We start from the raw sequence: 20,779 nt of genomic DNA, 5'->3' as shown, positions 1-20,779 counted from the left end.
CAGGGGTGAAAGGCCAAAAAAACTAGTCCCTACGTTATGTTCTAAAAAAGTGTGGATGAAACCTGATCTAAAAAAAACTGTGGATAAAACCTTATCTTTTCTTTATGAGTCGTATTTTTCTATAAAATCATTTAGCTGTAGGATAAAAGAAATTTATATTGTGTTTGGAATCAGGAACATGGTCGGATTATGAAGCACCCGCTCTAAATAGCAGTTCATCTTTACATCATTCTCAGTCAATTTTACTATTGAAAACTTTCTTACTCTGAATTTCATAGAACTTGTTAGCAAAAAAATCGCCAATGTTAGTTTTTTCTTGTCTTCGAATAACGCCAAAAATCTTTCAATATTTAGGTCCATGAATATGTGTGGACGGGCCACAGGGCCAAAAAAACCGGTATACGGACCATGGACCATACAGCCCAGACCATACGGCCCATATAAGCGGACCATACGACCCACATGTTTTTTTACGTCATGTACATTATTCCAAAACACGAATATACTACAATACTGTGCTACCATTATAGTGTGTTATCAGTAAAACTGGAAATGAAACTTTTGTGTCATATTTTTGCAATAGTCATTATTACTCTCAGATTTTAAATTCATTGTTCTCTTAATTTCCAATCTTTCTCAGTATTTTTCATTCCCCAAAGCCAGAAAATTGTGTCTTTTTTCCCTGAAAAAAAGGCTTAGGCCCTTTCCCCAAAGTTTGAGTTTTGGTCCTGGGCCTCATTATTTTAGGTGTCGCAATAATTGACAGTTGTGACAATCGCACACGGCTGTCAACTTTTTGATTCTATATATAGTAACAGATGCTTACAACGTGTAAAACTATGAGATCATGGTAATTTGATGGTGGATTAAGGCCGTAAATTACAAATAACGCGACATGTCGAGCTCTGTAACGATAGATCACGAGAAAGAGCGAGATGTCCGAATAGGAATTCGTGGCACATCAACGGATTCCGGTAATTTGTGAACATTTAAAAAATCTGAACACTTGGAATTATCATATTTTGAACATTTGAAACAATATATTTCAATAACGATAATTTGCATTGACCGATATTTCCACATTCTTATCTTGTCAGACGACTGATTATATGAAAACCATGACTGATAAGAGCTTCATCATGAAGTTCATGATATGACTGGGTTGTTGTTATTGTTGTTGATATTTGGGTGGGGTTAAGGAGTGTCCTAGTTTACTATCATTCTGTCAAGAGATATGAACATACTCTGACCCGGTTTTATCTCAGGTTGAATCCTTAATGCACCCTGGCTTTTGTTGACAAACAACCCTGGGCAACCAAATAGTCTCATTTATAAGACGCGCAAAGAATTTAGAGATATTTTTTATATGGGCTAAATTCTTTGGAACGTCTCATCGTTGAAGGACCTTTTTTGTGGTGGAAACCAGAAAGTTTAAATTTTCATCAATTTGCGTAAAATTGCAAAATAACATTACCAACTCATTCAGTTTTAATTCAGAAGTCCATTTTTACATCAACTATCGTCGATTCGAAGTAAGAAAGGCATAAATTCTTCAGTTAAACTTCTGCTTAAATCGCAAAACAATCACTGACCTGTAGCCATGTCATGAAACTGATTTAAATATGAACCAATCAGAAGAAGGCATTACGGTGTAACGTGTACGCGTAATTTTATTTAACATGAGCTTTTAACACCGACTTTTACCTTACTAGATCTAGTATGCTAATCTTTGCCGATTTAATAACATATGTTCAAAACAGATATGGTGCAGTTTCAATTCACTGTTCTAAGTTTCAGCAAGTGTTTATGCATGTCTTTTTCGCACCTCTGTCTGTGTTGTTTTATGTACTGACATTCTACGTTACATAGGACGGTATACTGTACGATCTGTATCAATATTATTTATGTACAGTATAAAAATAAAAGATGTAATTTATTTCAGAACTTTTTAATTGTCAATTTAGAAAAAAAACAATGCTAAATTAATCCAGAAAAGTATAACATCGGTTTACTATGTAACGCGCTGCACCACAACAGACGAAAGCAAACTGTATTTTACGCTGTTTATTCTTCCACTTTAAACCAGATGCTTTACATCGAGGTCGTGTTATCGATTTATATCTACACAGCGAGCGAATCGAGAGATATTGAAAAATCGAATAGTTGTTGGATTTAAATTGCTCAGGCGTGCAAAATTCAAAGTGTGATTACATAATTTTTACGGAACATTATCGAGAAATGAATTATCTACACAGGTATGTAAATCATACATGCCAGACGTCCCGATCTTGGCGGGACAGTCCCGCTTTTGGGGCCTTTGTCCCGGCGTCCCGATATGAGACGATTTGTCCCGACATTCGTAAACGAGAGCGCCAATGGCGCTGAAAGCATAGTTGCAAGATACAGGGAAGTTGCTGCTGAAGTAAATGTTTAGGTCAAAATATACTAAATAGTTTCCTTATATGTTTCGATGTAAAAGCGACAACTTTGAGCGAGAATAAATACAACATTTTGCACATAGAGACCCCCATAACCATACCTTTTCTTGACGGGCATTCTTAGCTGAATCGATTTAAGCAATAAAAAAGATATGTCATGTTCAAACCAAAAAAGATTTTTTTTTATATTCAATATAAAAACATACAATATAAATATGTGCATAAGCAAGAACAAAAGTGGTATAATACAACAGTAATCATGACAAACACATATTATACATGATATGCAAGGATATACTGTTTTTTTCATTGGTTGCATGTGGTGTATGCTGTTATTTTTAAATGTAATAATCAATCCTATAGATGAGTTGCGTAGACTTAGGTAGAAGACAACTAGACTGGGTTATGAAAGGTTATGCGTTTCCATTTTTGTTCAAAAATATGAAGTTTATCGTTGTTGAGGGCTATTTCTTTTTCAATTTGGATCTTTAGTTTTAAATAGTTTATAAAACAGTTTAAAGTAGGTATTTGTTTTTTTGTATTTGAAGCTAAATATAAAATATTTCATTAATATGATAATGTGGTTCACAGTGTTATTAATTTCTGGTATTTTAAAAGTATTCACACCGAAACTGATATTTAAGAGAGACAGTTTTAATTTTAATTGTTGTTTCTCTAGAAATGATGTTAACTGGTTCCATAGAATTTGAATATGTTTGCATTCCCAGAAAAGGTGTTCTATTGTTTCAATGTGTTCGCTGCATAGATCACATAAATTTGTGTTGGATATGTTGCACTTAAAAAGGTATTTATTTGTAGCTATGATTCTATTGACATATTTATATTGAAAATTCTCAGTGTGCTATCTATAGTTGTTTTATATGGCATGATAAATATTTGTTTCCAATTAAATTCTTGTTCCCCAAGAAGGCTTTGCCATTTATATTGAATCTTGGAGTTTTCTGCAGGGTGTTTAATTTGTAGTTTGTAAAATATTTTGTTTGTTTTGTTTTGTTTTGCAAGTATGTTTTCCGTGAATGATGTTTGAGTACATGGTGTGTTATTTGTATTAATTGTAGATTTAATAGGTATGGGTATGCTTTTAATTAATGTGTAATACATTAAGAAATTGCTTGAAGGTATTCCGTATATATAACATATATTCTCAAAAGAATAGAAGTCTTTTATTCTGTAATCGTACAATTGGTCGACATATTCAATGTTTTTTTCAAACCAAAGTTTATAGAAAAAAGTCTTATTGTTTGAAGTTATGTCTTTATTGATCCATAAAATAGTTTTACTGGTGATTTGGGTTTCTAGATTATGAGTAACATTAGTCCATGACGATAAAACATTAGATAGAAATATGTTTTCGTTTGCAATTTCATGCAAAATGGTATTGCTAATGTTACATTCAAAAAGTAAGGAGTCACCATATTTTTTTAGGATTTTCTGGTAGAATAATTTCCATTTACTTGTATTGGTATTATCTAGATATCTTTTAACCAAGCTGCATTTGATTGCATTCAAGAATGAGTCGATGTCCGTTAATTGGATACTTCCATTTTCTACAGATTAAATTAACTGAGTTCGCTTAATTTTATCAGGTTTACCGTCCCATATGAAATTAAATACTTCTGATTGTATATCTTTAATAATATCATTTGGTGGGTTTGGGAGAACTGTTAGTGTATAAATTAATTTAGGGAGTGCAAACGTTTTCAACACCGTGTTTTTTTCCGATTTGTGTAAGTTAACGATGCTGCCATGATATTAAACAATTTTTAAATTTTTGTAATTTAGGCAGTATGTTTTGTTGAACTGTTTCATTTTCATTGTTTGTAAAGGTTATTCCTAACGTTGTTGCTTCATCTGATGTCCAGTGGAATTTCATTTCTTTTTTAAGTTGAATATTACTTTGTTTAAATTTACCTACTCGTAGCACAGTGCATTTACTTTTGTTAAGTTTAAGACCCGATGCCATTCCAAAAATGGGTAAGCGATTCTATAAGATTATTGAATGAGTCAATACTGTCATTTAAAAAATAAGTTGCGTCGTAAGCAAATAAGGACTGTTTAATATCTTCGTCTGGTTCTAGCGATATTCCATTTATATGTTTATTTGATTTGATATAGTGTGATAGATACTCGATGCATATAATGAATAGTGAGGATGAGAGTGGACATCGTTGTCGTACCCCTCGTTCGATGTTAAAACTGTTTGAGAAGAAGCCATTGTGAATTATTATACTGTTAATATCGGTATAAAATAGTTTTACCCATTTAATTAGACTTTCACCGAAATGCATATTTTCTAAGCAAGAGAACATAAACGAATGGTCTAGTGAATCGAAAGCCTTTTCAAAGGGCCAGCATTGTTTGGTTGGTTGAAATAATTTATGCATTCTTGTATCAGACGTACATTTTATCCAATGTATCGTCGTTTAATAAAACCGGATTGAGATCTTAAAATGACTGATGGTAATACTTTTTTTATTCTGTTTGATATACTTTTAGTTGCAATTTTATAATCATTGTTAAGTAGACTAATCGGGCGCCAGTTTGATAAGGATTCTAGGTTTTTTCCAGGTTTTGGAATGAGTGATATAATACCTTGTTTTTGTAGCGTAGTTAGGTTTTTGTTGTTAAATGAATAGTTAAGTGAATTAATTAAATGTATTTTAATATCGTTCCAGAATATTTTATAAAATTCGACTGTGATGCCATCAGATCCTGGACTTTTGTTATTTTGCATTTCTTTAAGTGCTAATCCACATTCATATTCATTAAGTGATCCGCACAGTTGTTTTTCTTCTTGATTTAAAGCATGATGTGTATTTTTAAAGAGGGTGTTATTTTCAACATGTATTTGTTTATAGAGGGTTTCGAAAAATAAACGTTGTTCTCCTAGTATTTGAGTGCTGTGTGTTATATCTTCGCCATTAACTACTAATTTGTGTACAGTTTTTTGTTCACTTCTACGTTTTTCGATGTTTGCGAAGTATTTTGTATTTTTTTCATTGTGTTCAACATGCTGTGCACGTGCTCGTAATATAATTCCATTGAGTTGTGTATGATAAATTCCTTCTAATACTTGTTTTTTTAATGTTATTTCATTCTCAATGTCTTTGGTATCTTTTGTGTTTGTTTCATGTAATTGTTTTTCGAGTGTTTCAATGATTTTGATGGTTTCAGTTTCAAGTTTGCGTGTTTCTTTTTGTTAAAATGATGTGTATCTAATTGTTGTGTTACGTATATTTCCTTTAATTACTTCCCATAAGGTGTTTGGATTCGCATCTTTATTATTTTGAACTGTATTGAGTATTTCTTGTTTTATTTGCGTTTGGTATTGTGTATCTAATAATACGCTGTTATTGATTTTAAAGTATCCTGGGCCTCTTTCAGAATGCAAATATCGCAAATATACCACTTTACGTTTGTTGAAAATGCAATGTATTTGACAACTGTTTGTAAGGATAGTGTAGCCCGAACATACACAATACAGGAAAATATGTACAAGTAACTACACTATTTAGTACGAATGGTACTTAATAAAGGGCTTGTATAGAAAACACAGTATGTGCGGATCCCCGTGGAAATGAATTTTCCAATAGAAGAAACTTACGGAGATACTACAAATTGTTATATATGCTATATCATTTTCCTTAGTTGCTCTCTTTTGCGAAAACGAAAAAAAGAGATGCGGTTTAGGAATTTAATACAATTGTTAAATATGCTATATCATTTTCTTTAGTTGCTCTCTTTTGCGAAAACGAAAAAAAGAGATGCGGTTTAGGAATTTAACACACGTAACATTGAGAGATATATTTAAGAGAAAGTTGGAAACATTGCATGTAACAATTCTGCCCTAAAAAAAGTAGACACATAGGTATAAAAGTAATTGCAACAACAAATAATTGCATGCTTCACTTTCGATCTTCTTACAAACAATACCGTGAAAAGGCAGTATATTGACAAATATTTGCAAGAATAGTATACAGTGTCTAGAACATGTGCTATAATTGAAATATAAGCATCGTAAATACATGAATATAGAAGCAAAATGAGCCACAAAATTTATGAATATTACCCTTTTCTCTAAAGAGAAGAAGAGCACAAAGGGGCATTATAAAAAAAAAATATATATATAATATATATATATATATATATATATATATATATTAGCATCGTAAATATATGGATATAGACCCAAAATGGGACAACAGATGTATGTATGCTTCTCTTGTGTCTTTAACAAAAAGGAATATGCCCCCCCCCCCCCCCCCAAACAAAAAAAAAAGAAAAAATCAACGGTGGAAGGCAATATATTCGACAACTGTTTTAAAGAATAGTGCTCGCAAATACACCACACTATAATAAAGAGAAAACATATGTATATATTTTGATGTATATATTTACTATTATTATTTGAATTCTTATTTATTATTTTACAGTTTGATTATTATTTTTATTTGAATACTTATTTATTATTTTACACTTGAATTACACTATTTAAATATATATATGCAAAAATACAATATATAAACATTGTGATCTAAATTAATTATTGTTGTATATATCACTATAATATAATATGTCTATTTAGTGTAACATGTATATGATATTTATAAATATTTTTATTTGTTGCTCATAGTTGATGTTTTCTATAAACTTTTTTTTACAATTTAATTACACTATACAAAAGCATACAGAAATACAACATATAAACATTGTGATTTAGATTAATTATTGTTGTATATATCACTATAAAATAATAAGTCTATTTAGTGAAACATGTATATGATATTTATAAATATTATTATTTATCGCTTATAGTTGATGTTCTCTATATAGTTTTATTATTTTACAGTTTAATTACACTATTACATATATTATACAAAATACACTATGTAAACATCGCGAGCTTGATGTATCATTGTACCATCAGTATCGATAATTAGTAAACTAAATGTAACATTTATATAATATTTATAAATATTCTTATTTATTGCTCTATTATGCTCTCTATATAGTTTTCCCTGATGTAAGCACTCTACATAAGAAGTTGTTAACAATAAATATTATCAAACGTATTATTACTTATTTTGTCATGTTATGCTAATTCATAATACAAAACGTTGATTTTGTTAACTGCTTATTATTGTAATATTTATTTACGTGAAATCAATATTTATCATTTTTGCTATTCTTTGTTAACCTTGTCTATAAAAAGGCGACAACACAAAAGAAATGCGTTTATTTCGTGAACCTATTTAACCGCTTCTGAAAATTATGATGATACGAGAGCTGTTATAATTACATCCATTTATAAGTTCTGTTACGCATGATAGCACAGTTTAAATCATTCACAAGTCTATACTGTTCAGTGATAGATAATGACGGCACTGACCGTCGTTATTTTGTTGTTCGTTTCGGCCAGGGCAGGTCTAACCAGGTCGGATAGTCCTCATAGTCGACGCGGGTGACCTGTTCCTGTGCGTTTTTGAAGAAGATAACCCCATTACGGGTCCATACACAGACATTTTTCGTTTGACACTCATGAAGACCTCTAAGTTCAGAGGAGTGAGGTCTTCTCTAACAAATATGCCTGATTTGCGGAGAACACGACCTTGTTTTAGCACTGAGTTTCGCAGTAACCTCGACTGGAAACGCACTATAATGTCCTTCTTACCGTCTGGTCCTTTCTTCAAACGATGTGCGATGTCGATATCGCTTGTGTCTATCCGGCAGCCCAGTTTGGTGTTCAGAATTTCAACCATGTATTTGGTTGTTTCTTCAGCGGTTTCAAACCTCTTGAATTGTTTTTTCCCTCAACGATTTCTTCAATATGCGAAATTCCGCTAATTATTACATTGTTACTTCGGCTATATTGATTTGCCTCATTCTTAATATTTCTCCTTTCAGATTCGTTCTTGGCGATTGAATTAGCCAGTTTGGAATTGACTTCTTCTTGATCTGCGAGTTTCTTGTTCAGTCTTTTAACTTCCTGTTTAAGTTGATCATTTTCTATTTCGCGTTCGAATAATCTCGATTCAAGCACTTCGATCTGTTTTGAAAGTGAAATCACTATATCGTCTTTCATGCCAGATAATAGTTCTCTCATGGTATTTTTAATTCGTGCGTCGTCTTTTTCTATAAGTTGTTTAATTTTGGAATTTAATTCTTCAAAAGACCTATCGACAGTTGATGCTACATTTGCTAACTTATGATTTATGTCTTTTAGTTGAGATTTCATGTCATTTATTTCAGAGGACACGTTATACTCTGATTTCCAATTTGTCTCTCCAACTTTTGACATTTTTGCCTTTCGAGTTTTTTTAGGTTTTGGAGTTTGTTCTTGTTGTTTGTTTTGTGATGGTGATTCTTGCAAATCAATTTCACTGATACTACCAGTAGAGTTTATGCCCTTTTTACGTTTCTTTTCTTCAGTTGTCATTGTCCAAATCACTTTGTTATCTCACTAATTTTTCCCAGTATACATTGGTTTGTCGAGCGTGGGTGACCTTCACATTGTACCGTTACACCTGAGATCACAAACCGTGTACAACGCAGGTAACGCAGGTAAACATCAGGTAAAAACAATATGGCCGCACCCAATACATTTATATTCAAAAGTTACCGTGTCATTAAAACGCCTTTAGTTCCAATCCATGCCAAGCTGTCTTTTGTGGTTCGTTACATCATTTATCCCGGGTTGCACAGACACTAAAACGCACTGTCGCAAAAATGTTTTTATGGCTTTATTTAATAAATGATCACTTATTTTGTCGAGCGCTCAAAGAAAGCCGCCATTACTCGCTGGTTCCCGGTGCAGAATCCAAAAAAGAATTCGACTCAAAGCAAATCAACTATTTTTGCGCCTTTTTTTCGGCCGTTTTCTAGTGGATTGTAACCTTTTGCAGTGTCATTTTTTTACTTTAATCTCCAACTTTATCCTATTTCAGGGATTTTTTAGTGAACACCTATGCTTACCCTATCAATATCTCCGAACGATAAAACCAGAACAACAGTCTAAAGTGTATAACATGCCTTCGAGGAAAATATGATGATTTGTTTAGAGAGTACAGCCCTTCATGACTCGATTATTTAGCATATTGTAACCTTAACGATTGCTGACATCACGAGTCGCCCCCCTTGTTACCAAAATGTTCTATTTTTAGAAACGGGTATTCCAAATAGTGACGAATGTGAATGGTTACTGTTACAAAATGACATAACTATGAAAATAAATACGTAGAATTACATTATTTCACGCATACCATTATGCAACCATCCGTTTTCTTTTTTGACTTGATACATTTACAGCTTTCCATTTTATATTTTACAGACACAACACTCGTCCAGAATTCGCGCGAATCCATTAAATCCGATGCCACATTTAAAACCTTAGCTCTACTCGTAACGTTAATTTCTGGCTCAAAGCAAATCATTTTAACTTCAATTAACACATCTCTATTACTTTCAAACTCTACTTCATCAAATCCATAGAAAGGCAGGTCAGAATCCATGTCATAAATCAGAAAACATTCATCGTACTCCGCCATTTTTTACACATTTTCAAAGAATAAAAGTGCTTTATGCCCCACTTCCTGCTGAGAATATGTTTTAATTTCTATTTATAATTAACCGATGAAATGTTACATATCCTTAAACCAGGGCCTTATGAATTCAGTTATGTAAACATTTGACCTCTCACAGAACAGTAAACAAAGAAATAGAAATTAGGTGTGAGGTCACTATCAACAAGAACAGAATTGTTTTACGAACGAAATTTGTTTTAGTTTCTTAGAAGTTTTTTTCACGTAAAACGGTCTTAGAAAAAGTCACTAAAAACGATGTCAGCAATATTCTTGGAAGAAAACGTTAGAAAAACGTTTCCCCAAAAAATTGTAAGAATTACCATATAATAAATTAAATAGATATTTCTTCTGATTTTTGATCAGGTAAGGCTTCATAATTGTCAACCGATCGATGTGGGTTTTCGAAATGTCGTATATACCTTAAGCATAGGTGCGTTGCACCTATGCAAAAAATGATGTAAGGTCTATAGGTTCCCAATAAAATTCGCTATTCAAGCTCTGTTTCGCTAACACTTTCCACCGCTAATCCCTTTATTGCCCCCAATTAACAATTCGATTCTACTTCTCGTGTGTACCAGTGTTGTTTATGACACCTTATCAGCGATTTATCGGCTAATTATTGATTTTATCAGGCATTCACACCATGGTGGTCTTCAAGATAGTAGTCGCTTATTGCTATCGATAGTTGTATTATAATGAAATAAATGTTGAAAATGTGTTTGTTTTTGTCTTTGTTTGAAACGGTTTACAAAACAATTGTTTTGTAAAATTACCTCTACGTCATTAATGCGTCTTTTACATTCATTGTTTAGTTCGAAAATAGCGGGATAATCCGAATGTGCAATATACCAAAAACGCCGATCCAGTACGTTGTTTCAGCGCACTGAAAAAAAAATCAGAAAGAAGAAAGGAAAAATCTGGGCCATAGAACGGTTGAGGCGTTGTTGGCAGATACAATGAACACAAAGACGGTTTGCTTCCACCAAAAACCTACCTCGGAAATGTGTACGGCCGCGCATTCCGTGTCAAGCTGATGTAACTGTTCGGTAGATAGTTTACTGTAACCCGTACTTTCAGTGTACTGGATAGCCTCCCCTGCGTTAATGTTTTCCATTGAAAGTAATATAATGAGTATTGTTGTCGTAAAGTTCCAGATTTTGTACTCTAAAAACATGAATATTATCTTCGTTGTTTGCTATTGTCTTATTTAATAAAACTGTTATTGTCATGTTTTAGATTTCATGCTTCATAACAGATGTTTTATGTCTTGAATTAAAGTATCAAGAGTTTTTGTTAGTACTATACTGACTACAGTAAAGGTGGAATGAAAGATCGTTTAAGGTGTCCTGCTTTTTGGTCAAATGTCCCGACAATTTTTTTATGGAATGTCCCGCTTTGGACCTAAAAAATTCTGGCATGTATGATGTAAATATTATTGCAATCCGTTGATATTAAGTGTCTTATATCGGGGCTTGAATGTTGCGCACAAAATCCTTGCGCAACAATATAGACAAAGAACGAAAAATTCCCACCATTAATTTGGTCTTTCCCCCTTTGTTCGCTCCAAATATTACCCAAATAAAAAGTAGCTTAATATTTAAGAACATCAAAAATTTGGACTAGGCAACCTAATTGTTAAAAATGCATGGAAACATCTCTTACTGCCAGGTAACAATTTATGTTTGGTAATTTAATGTCCACAACAGATGGAAAACATTATTTGAAGAACAAATCTACAAAAAATCATCTTGAAATGGAATTTGCCATTCAATTTCATCACTTTGTTGTCTATCTCTGCTTGCGAGTGCTTTGCCTATTATTGATAAAATTATCAGGGTTTCATGCCACCAATTTATTTTGATTATTTTTGTACTCAGACCCTAACAATATTTGAATTTTAAAATTAAATTGATGTAGTAAAAAGTAAGGTCACTTCCTTGCTGTTTGGCTAGCTCTTTAGCGACGTGGTTAAAGTGTCTGACTACCACTCTGGAGGTTGTGGGTTCAATCCCCTGCCTGAACTCAGTATTTTCACATTATTGATTTAAAAAAAGGACAATGCTTAAAGGCTCTATAAAGGTGAAGATCCGTAATTATTAACAGATTTTTAAATATTTTTTCCGTATTTTATATATAAAGGTTATCAAAAAACAATATGTATATGCTATTGGACATTACCATAAAAATATGAGCAATACAACTTGTTTTGAGCTCAAAATACAGTGTCCTCCAAGTCAATTGCGTTTACAAACAATCAGTTTATTTACATCGCTGTTTACTCGGAAAAGTGAAAGTGAATCAGGTCACCAAAAATATATCGTTGATTTTCAACGTTTTCCGGTATCACTCACAAAGTATGTCTCTTCTAATAATGGTCAAAACGTTTGTAGTGATCTAATTAGTTACTTTTTGCTCGTAAAAAGTTGTTTTAAATAGAATTAAAAGTGAAGTTCATTAGGCTATTTTTAGCATACGTCACCGCCTTTGGGCTACACATCACGTTAGTTGCAAAGTTGTAAACATTTCTTCCAATTATGAAACGGGTATATCTTCAATTCTTCTTGACAACCTTGCACCTCAGCTGTGTTATTAGCATTTTTTATGCAAGAGTAACTGAAATTCGGTAAATATTGGGCAAGTTAATACGCATAATAATTGGATTTGTCACCTTTATAGGGCCTTTAAAACAAAGATAACTGGTGTTTATTTAATGTAAATTTTTCAATTTTTTGTTGGTATGTCAGATCTTATTTATGTTTGATTAACTTTAAGCGCTACCTGATATCAAGCTTATACTATTGTGAGCCTTTTTACATTTTTGATAGATTTTTGGGGAGGCTGTCGATTGATTTATTGATAAAATCAATAACAAATAGTTGAAAAGAAGCATTCTTCTATTACATTATAACATATTGTACTTTCTAGCCTGGTGATATGGTAGTCTACCAGTTTGTTAAGCTTTTGTCCTCCTATATGAACTTTTTATAAATAAATCAAAGAAACTACATCAGATTAACATCATACATGTACATCACTCTTTTCAAGCCGAAATTCAGTTATATTTTAATATTAGTGCATTTTTACTCAGATTTTGGCTGCATTCTATTTATGGCGAGCAATCATTTTGATTGTTTGTGGAAGAATTGATGTATCAATGGTAACCTCTCTGGACGATGGTGATATTTATATAATTTCTTTTTTGTCAATAGCAAAAGAGTAAACTTTAAAGGTTAAAAATAGCTCTTTTATATTTTAATGCATGTTTTTATATATTACTGGTAAATAATTTTATTTTCGTGAGCACGAAATTTTGTCTTTTTTCGAAAAGTGACTATTTTGTCAGCACTCAAACTTGCCAATTGCTGATTTTGAAAAAAAAAACTTCAGTCAATATCCGATTTGTTTGTAATACATGTCCACGATTAATCACGGTACAGGGCCCTCGTTTGGCCGTTTTTGGGGCCGAATTTCGGCCCCATTCCCCCCTTAAAATAGTATACCTTTTTTTCCCTATTTCAGCTCAAAAATTGCTACCTTTTTCCCCTATTTCAGCTAAAAAATTGCTCAGGTGAGCTTTTGTGACCGGTCTTTGTCCGTCGTATGTCTGTTCCTCCGTCCGTCTGTAAACATTTGCTCGTAAACACTCTATAGGCCACATTTCTTATCCCATCTTCATGAAACTTGGTCAGAAGCTTTGTCCCAATGAAATCTCGGCGGAGTTCGAAACTGGGTTGTGCCGGGTCAAAACCTAGGTCACTAGGTCAAAAAAAGAAAAACATTGTAAACACTGTAGAAGTTACATTTCATGCCCAATCTTCATGTAACTTCGTCAAAATGTTTGTCTTAATGATATCTTGGTTTAGTTCAAAAGTGGTTCCGATCCTTTGAAAAACATCTCCGCCAGTGGGCGGGGCAGTTTTCCTAATTTGGCTATAGAGAAACCTTGTAAACACTCTAGAAGTCACAATTTTTGCCCAATCATCATGAAAGTTGGTCAAAACATTGTTTCAATTGATGTCTCGGACGAGTTCGAAAATGGTCGAGATCGGTGAAAAAACATGGCCGCCAGTGGGCGTGGCATTTTTCTCTATATGCATATAATGGCAGTTTTCCCTATTTGGCTATAGAGAAACCTTGTAAACACTCTAGAAGTCACAATTTTTGCCCAATCATCCTGAAAGTTGGTCAAAACATTGGTTTTATTGATATCTCGGACGAGTTTGAAAATGGTCGAGATCGGTGAAAAAACATGGCCGCCACTGGGCGGGGCATTTTTCTCTATATGTATATAGTGAAAACATGTGGACACAGAAAAAGACACATTTTTGGCCCAATTTTCATGAAATTTGCTCAGAACATTTGTTTCCTTGATACGAGAGTTGAGTTCAAAAATGGTTCCGGTCAGTTGAATAAAATGGCTGCTGGGACGGGGGCAGTTTTCTCATTATGCCCCCCCCCCTTTCGAAGAAGAGGGGTTATATTGTTTTGCTCATGTCGGTTGGTCGTTCCACCAGATGGTTTCGGGATGATAACTCAAGAGCGCTTATGCCAAGGATCATGAAACTTCATAGGTACATTGATCATGACTCGCAGATGACCCCTATTGATTTTCAGGTCACTAGGTCAGTCTTGGAATTAATTTTTTTAGGAACTAGCCCGGTTGGGCTACCAGCTTTGAAATTTCACTAGCCCGAATCAATTTTAACTAGCCCGAATTAAAAATTATAATTCTGTTACATTTGTAACTATGTTTGTATTGATGAGACATAGAACAATAAAGATTAAACAAATAAACACTTGATTCTGTTTTTATTCACAGTTAATATCTTACAAAAAAATTAACACAATGTCTCCTGACATCTCCATTCCATCATGGTCATTGTCTGAGTCTCCGACATCCAGGTCCGAAATATCATGTATGCTCCTTAAGGTGGCCTGAATAAAAAACAATTGTATAACATTATATAAATTTTCCAAACACATATCTGAATAAAGTAAATAAAATGTCAAACTAGCAATAACACCTGTGCATAAGACGTAGCACAAGGAGGCAACTTTCCTGCCCAAACTTCTGAGTATTCTAAATCTAAAACCACATTTGTAGCAGTAGTTCTATTGCCTAAGCCACATATGGCTTGTCGCCGATTTGCCGATTGTACCAGCATCTAAAATGCAGTATAATACACCTTTGAATATACTGTCAGGATTTGTTCCTTGACTGATAAACTTTATCTGTAAAAAACTATACTTGTAAGTTAGTGCATGATATTTAATTGCATATTTTTTTACATTATGTATGTCAGCAATGCAGGCGCGTAATCAAATTTCTCAATACTTGGAGACATCAAAACGAAGCCAAGACTGATTATTTGTCCATGACATTTGGAATTTTCGTTTTGTTGTTCATATTTTGTGTTGCTACCTTCATTCTCATTTTGCGGTTGATGTTAATGCGATGCACCCTCAAAATAACACAGAAAATACATTAAAATAAATGTATCGCTGCAAGTTCTCCACCAAGTAATAATAATTGTTATAGCGTCTCGCGAGATCGACTTACAACACTATTCAATAAGCGTCTAATCAATAAGTGCTCAATGGAAATAACCAATGCAGTCTTGAATAAGCGTCTATATGAAGCTATTTCGGACCCGTTACTAAGTTCGGACACGAAAAAAGCACTCAACCCATGGGGCTACCGGCTTAGAATTTTCACTCGACCGACGCAAAAATCACTTGACCCGGTCGACGGTCGAGCGGGTAACGGCCAAGACTGCTAGGTAAAAGGTCAAGGTAACGATGACCCCTATTGATTTTCAGGTCACTAGGTCAAAGGTCAAGGTCACGATGACCCAAAGCAGTAAAATTGTTTCCGGATGATAACTCAAGAACGCTTATGCCTAGGATCATGAAACTTCATATATGCATTGATCATGACTCACAGATAAGCCCTATTGATTTTCAGGTCACTAGGTCAAGGGTCAAGGTCACGGTGACCTGAAATAGTAAAATGTTTTCTGGATGATAACTCAAGAACGCTTATGCCTAGGATCATGAAACTTCATAGGTACAATGATCATGACTCGCAGATGACCCCTATTGATTTTCAGGTCACTAGGTCAAAGGTCAAGGTCAAGGTGACCTGAAATAGTAAAATGGTTTCTGGATGATAACTCAAGAACGCTTATGCCTAGGTTCATGAAACTTCATAGGTATATTGATCATGACTCGCAGATGATCCCTATTGATTATCAGGTCAGTAGGTCAAAGGTCAAGGTAACAGTGCCAAAAAACGTATTCACACAATGGCTGTCAAGGTCACGGTGACTCAACTTAGAATAATGGTTTCCGGATGATAACTCAAGAATGCTTACGCCTAGGATCATGAAACATAGGTACATTGATAATGACTCGCAGATGAAATAATGATGAAACTTGACCAGGATGTCTGTCTGGACAATATCTAGGTCAAGTTTGACATTTGGTGAAGATTGAATGAACCGACTCTTCCTAGGTGAGCGAACTAGGGCCATCTTGGCCCTCTTGTTTTCGTAAGTGTGTCTTTGCTCTATCATTATGGTTCTGTTCTTTTGTCAGTGATTAATGTATTCATATGCTAACAGGCTATTATCATCATTAATGTGCCTTACCCCCCGTTCACACATAGACGCCGCTTCTTCTAAGATCAAAGCGTGGCTGATCGTGACAAATCGCAGGAGAAACGTAGTGGAGTCCTCATAAGCGCAGTATGATCGCGGTAGAGTCGTCATGATCGGAGAGCTCTACGCTCTCGCTACTCTTATTTTGAACATGCTCAAAACAAGCGTAGCGTGATCGTGGCCAACAAGAATCGGTGTAAAGTCGTAAAAAGAGCGTAGTAGAAGCGCTGTAATGGTACAGGCAATGCGGAAGCATCGTGGAGAGATCTTCATGATCGAAGTAAAAGCACAGTAAAAGCTCTGCGTAGCGTCGTTATATGATCTTGAATGTCGCGGCAATAACGCAGTAAGCGTTTGAAGTAAGGGCATCATAGAACAATCGAAATGAAGACCATAATTTGCCAAATTGCTCATTTTACACTCTGATCGGCCTGGATCTTTTTTTTCAGAACGTGGATTGATCGGGATGATTGTCGTAAAATGGCAGCTCTGTGAAAACGGGGGGTTAATGAGCAACCCAGATATAGCTTAACCCTTTTGTTAGTGTTTAATAACGTCTAAGTACTAAATGGTCAGATTATGTACATGTTCCTTAAAATGTAGTTTTATTATGCCCCCCTTAGAAGAAGAGGGGGTATATTGTTTTGCACATGTCGGTCGGTCGGTCCGTCCTTCCACCAGATGGTTTCCGGATGAAAACTCAAGAGCGCTAAGGCCTAGGATCATGAAACTTCATAGGTACATTGATCACGACTGGCAGATGACCCCTATTGATTTTCAGGTCACTAGCTCAAAGGTCAAGGTCACAGTGACTCGAACCAGTAAAATGGTTTCCGGATGATAACTCAAGAATGCTTACGCCTAGGATCATGAAACTTCATAGGAACATTGATCATGACTGGCAGATGACCCCTATTGATTTTCAGGTCACTAGGTCAAAGGTCAAGGTCACAGTGACTCAAAACAGTAATATGGTTTCCGAATGATAACTCAAGAATGCTTATGTTAGGATCATGAAACTTAATAGGAACATTGACCATGACTGGCAGATGACCACTATTGATTTTTAGGTCACTAAGTCAAATGTCAAGGTCACAGTGACTTTAAATAGTAAAATGGTTTCCGGATGATAACTCAAGAATGCTTACACCTAGGATCATGACACTTCATAGGTACATCGATCATGACTGGCAGAAGACCCATATTCATTTTCAGGTCACTATGTCAAAGGTCAAGGTCACAGTGACTCGAAACAGAAAAAATGGTTTCCTGATGATAACTCAAGAATAATTAGGCCTAGGATCATGAAACTTCATAGGTACATTGATCATGACTGCAAATGACTACTATTGATTTTCAGGTCACTAGGTCAAAGGTCAAGGTCACAGTCACAAAAAACGTATTCACACAATGGCTGCCACTACAACTGACAGGCCATATGGGGGGCATGCATGTTTTACTTGTTTAATGTCAAATTTGAACAAAAACTTAAGTCCAATAAATATTGCCTACTGTTAAAAAAAAATGTTCAAATTTTATTACAATTCCCTATAAAAGATATGACACCTTTGCTGTTAAATTGCCCATTCATAATTCCTCCACTGCAGGAGGAAAAAACACTATTACTTTTTAAAAGCCAAAAACTATTTTGTGACTAAAAACCTTGTCAATCGAAAGTGTTTTGCCACAGTGACTTTTGTGTCAGAACATGAATAATTTCACTGTGGTTGAATGCATTATTGTCCCCTATCGGTCGAACCAGAGAAGGAACTTATGGTTTGCGCTCTGTGTGTGTCAGTCAGTCACACTTTTCTGGATCCTGCGATAACTTTAAAAGTTCTTCATATTTTTTCATGAAACTTGAAACATGGATAGATGGCAATATGGAGATTATGCACGTCATTTCATTTTTTTCCTACGTCAAGAATTCTGGTTGCTATGGCAACAAATAGACTACAAATATTGCTGAAAATAAATGGTGGAGTTTCACCGGTAGGGGACCATATTGTTTTACAATAGTCTTGTTTATGTGTCCAGGCAATATTTTTGACTTCTTTATGACATACTAACCTAGTGTATTTGGTAAACGTACATCATATTAATTATTTTATGTAAGCAGCGTTTTCAATACAGCTGTAATTTCTACCTTTCTGCCTTTAAGAAGATGAAGAAATTAGCGGTAAAATGCTGCTCAGACTTTTTAAACCGTGACCTCACAGTTTCAAGTCCTACCAATTTTACTTTCTTTATTCAAGCACAATTCAAAACCTGTTATTGTGTGTTTATTTTCATGAATGTTGTTTCTTTCCTTTGTTATTTTACCCTTTTGTCAAATGGACAAGATATTTTCATTGACGTATATCGTATTGGTGAATGTATAAGTTGTTTAAATACATTTAATAAATGATGTAGAGTTACTGTTTGTGTATAAAATTCAATACATTAAAAAACCTGTTTGAAATAAAAAGTAAACCAATTTCTGGTTGGGTATTTGGACCAGGACAATTGGCTTCACAGCTGATTTGCTATTTTAACCACTGGGCAATAAGACAAATCATTGATGGGTTAGAAGACTTCAGTAACCATGGAGGAATACATTGATGTGTAAAATTATTATAATACCACATTCAACCACCGGGAAAATTATGCATATTTTGACAAGTTATAAAAAAGACTATTCACATTATTCTAACTCAGCGTGTTCAAACTTTCATATTAACTAAGAAGAAAATCAACCATAGGTAGAGCTATTAAATCCTGCAATAATTATGGGTAGAACTAACGCATACCAAGAACTGGCTCAATACAAACAGTTGATTCAATACATTTATCCCCAGTGTCAACATGACAGGTTTTATCCCTAAAGTCACGGGCCTACGTGCGATGTATACTAATGCAGAATCTTCTTTCGATGGTCTTATTAATTTCAAGTATATTAATATAAACATCATAGGATAAATGGATCCAAAATATGAACACACAGTTAAAACACATTGTGTGTTGTGATTCATAACACTCTGTAGCTCTGCAAGTGATCTGTTGAGTACAAACCTGAATTGTAAGTTGTGTTCCTCATTGTAACTGATGCATTGATAAAATCATACTCTTTTCACTTCAAACAATTATGACAGGTGCTTAAGTTTTCATAACTCACAGGAATGGTATTTCTATAATATATATGTACATCCATTGGCCTGTATTTGACATGCAATGTAAGTTCATTATGAAACTCTCAACTTTTATGAAAATAGGTAGATTTAGTTGATGGATTAGCTAGGTGATGATAATCATGGGCTGACCTTGGTGAAAAATAGTACTTGCAATTAAAGAGACATATTAATTATGATTGGCAGCACTAAAGCCATGTTAGAATTGAAATTATGCTTGATGGTCATAGTTTGTTGTCATTAATAACCAATGGCAGTAAGTTAAGATGTGTGGCATCTTTTCACTCTTTATTTAACCCCTACACATCCAAACTTCCTGCCATGCGTTATTCGACATCAAAATGTGACCTAAAAGTATTATTTCTGAAGTACTTGAATGGCACTGTAGTTAGCTTATTAAAGAAATCTGTGAAGTTATTCCAAAGTGAAGTCATTCCAAAACAACAGATTAGCAGATTATTTGCACCATGCTTTTTTCTTAATTTTTAAGTAGTGTTTCAAACTGTTTAAAGTCACTGGCGATAAGCAACCAATTTAATGTTCTGTTTAACACCATTTATACCGGTATTTCAGCATGTGTGAACGTTTTAAGTTGAATTGACCTGTAAAAGTTTGTTGGGGGTGGCGCATTTTATTGAGTTGTCAGACTGAAAGCCATTCCCAAGTTGTGGGATTTTACCATGCACAAATTCCAAAAATAATCAGAACTTGGAATTAAACTTAAGAAAATAAAAATATATTGTGTTGGAATTTAGATCCTGGTAATATTGCTTTCTTTGCAGCCCATCTTTAGGTATGTATAGACAATGCTTTAAATTCATAATTTCAAATACTGTAACTTTCACTCGATCATGCTTGAAAGTAGGTCTATTCACAGTTGTACAGCAACAGTTTGTGCACAGCTATTTAATTAA

At 34.2% G+C, this 20,779-nt stretch overlaps 1 protein-coding gene across 1 annotated transcript in view; it reads left to right on the top strand.

The window, feature by feature from the left end:
- The first annotated feature begins 815 nt into the window (after positions 1-815).
- Positions 816-20,779, top strand: part of LOC127877734 (UDP-N-acetylglucosamine transporter-like) — a 41,030-nt gene continuing 21,066 nt past the window's right edge. The window contains exon 1 of the mRNA XM_052423919.1: positions 816-974. Coding sequence (XP_052279879.1) covers positions 896-974 — 79 coding nt within the window. The 5' untranslated portion in view covers positions 816-895. The remainder of the gene's footprint in view (positions 975-20,779) is intronic.

This window comes from Dreissena polymorpha, chromosome 1 (genome assembly GCF_020536995.1).
Source record: "Dreissena polymorpha isolate Duluth1 chromosome 1, UMN_Dpol_1.0, whole genome shotgun sequence".
Taxonomy (NCBI): Eukaryota; Metazoa; Mollusca; class Bivalvia; order Myida; family Dreissenidae; genus Dreissena; species Dreissena polymorpha.
The sequence above is the reverse complement of the archived record's forward strand: the minus strand, read 5'-3'. Positions and strand labels throughout refer to the sequence as shown.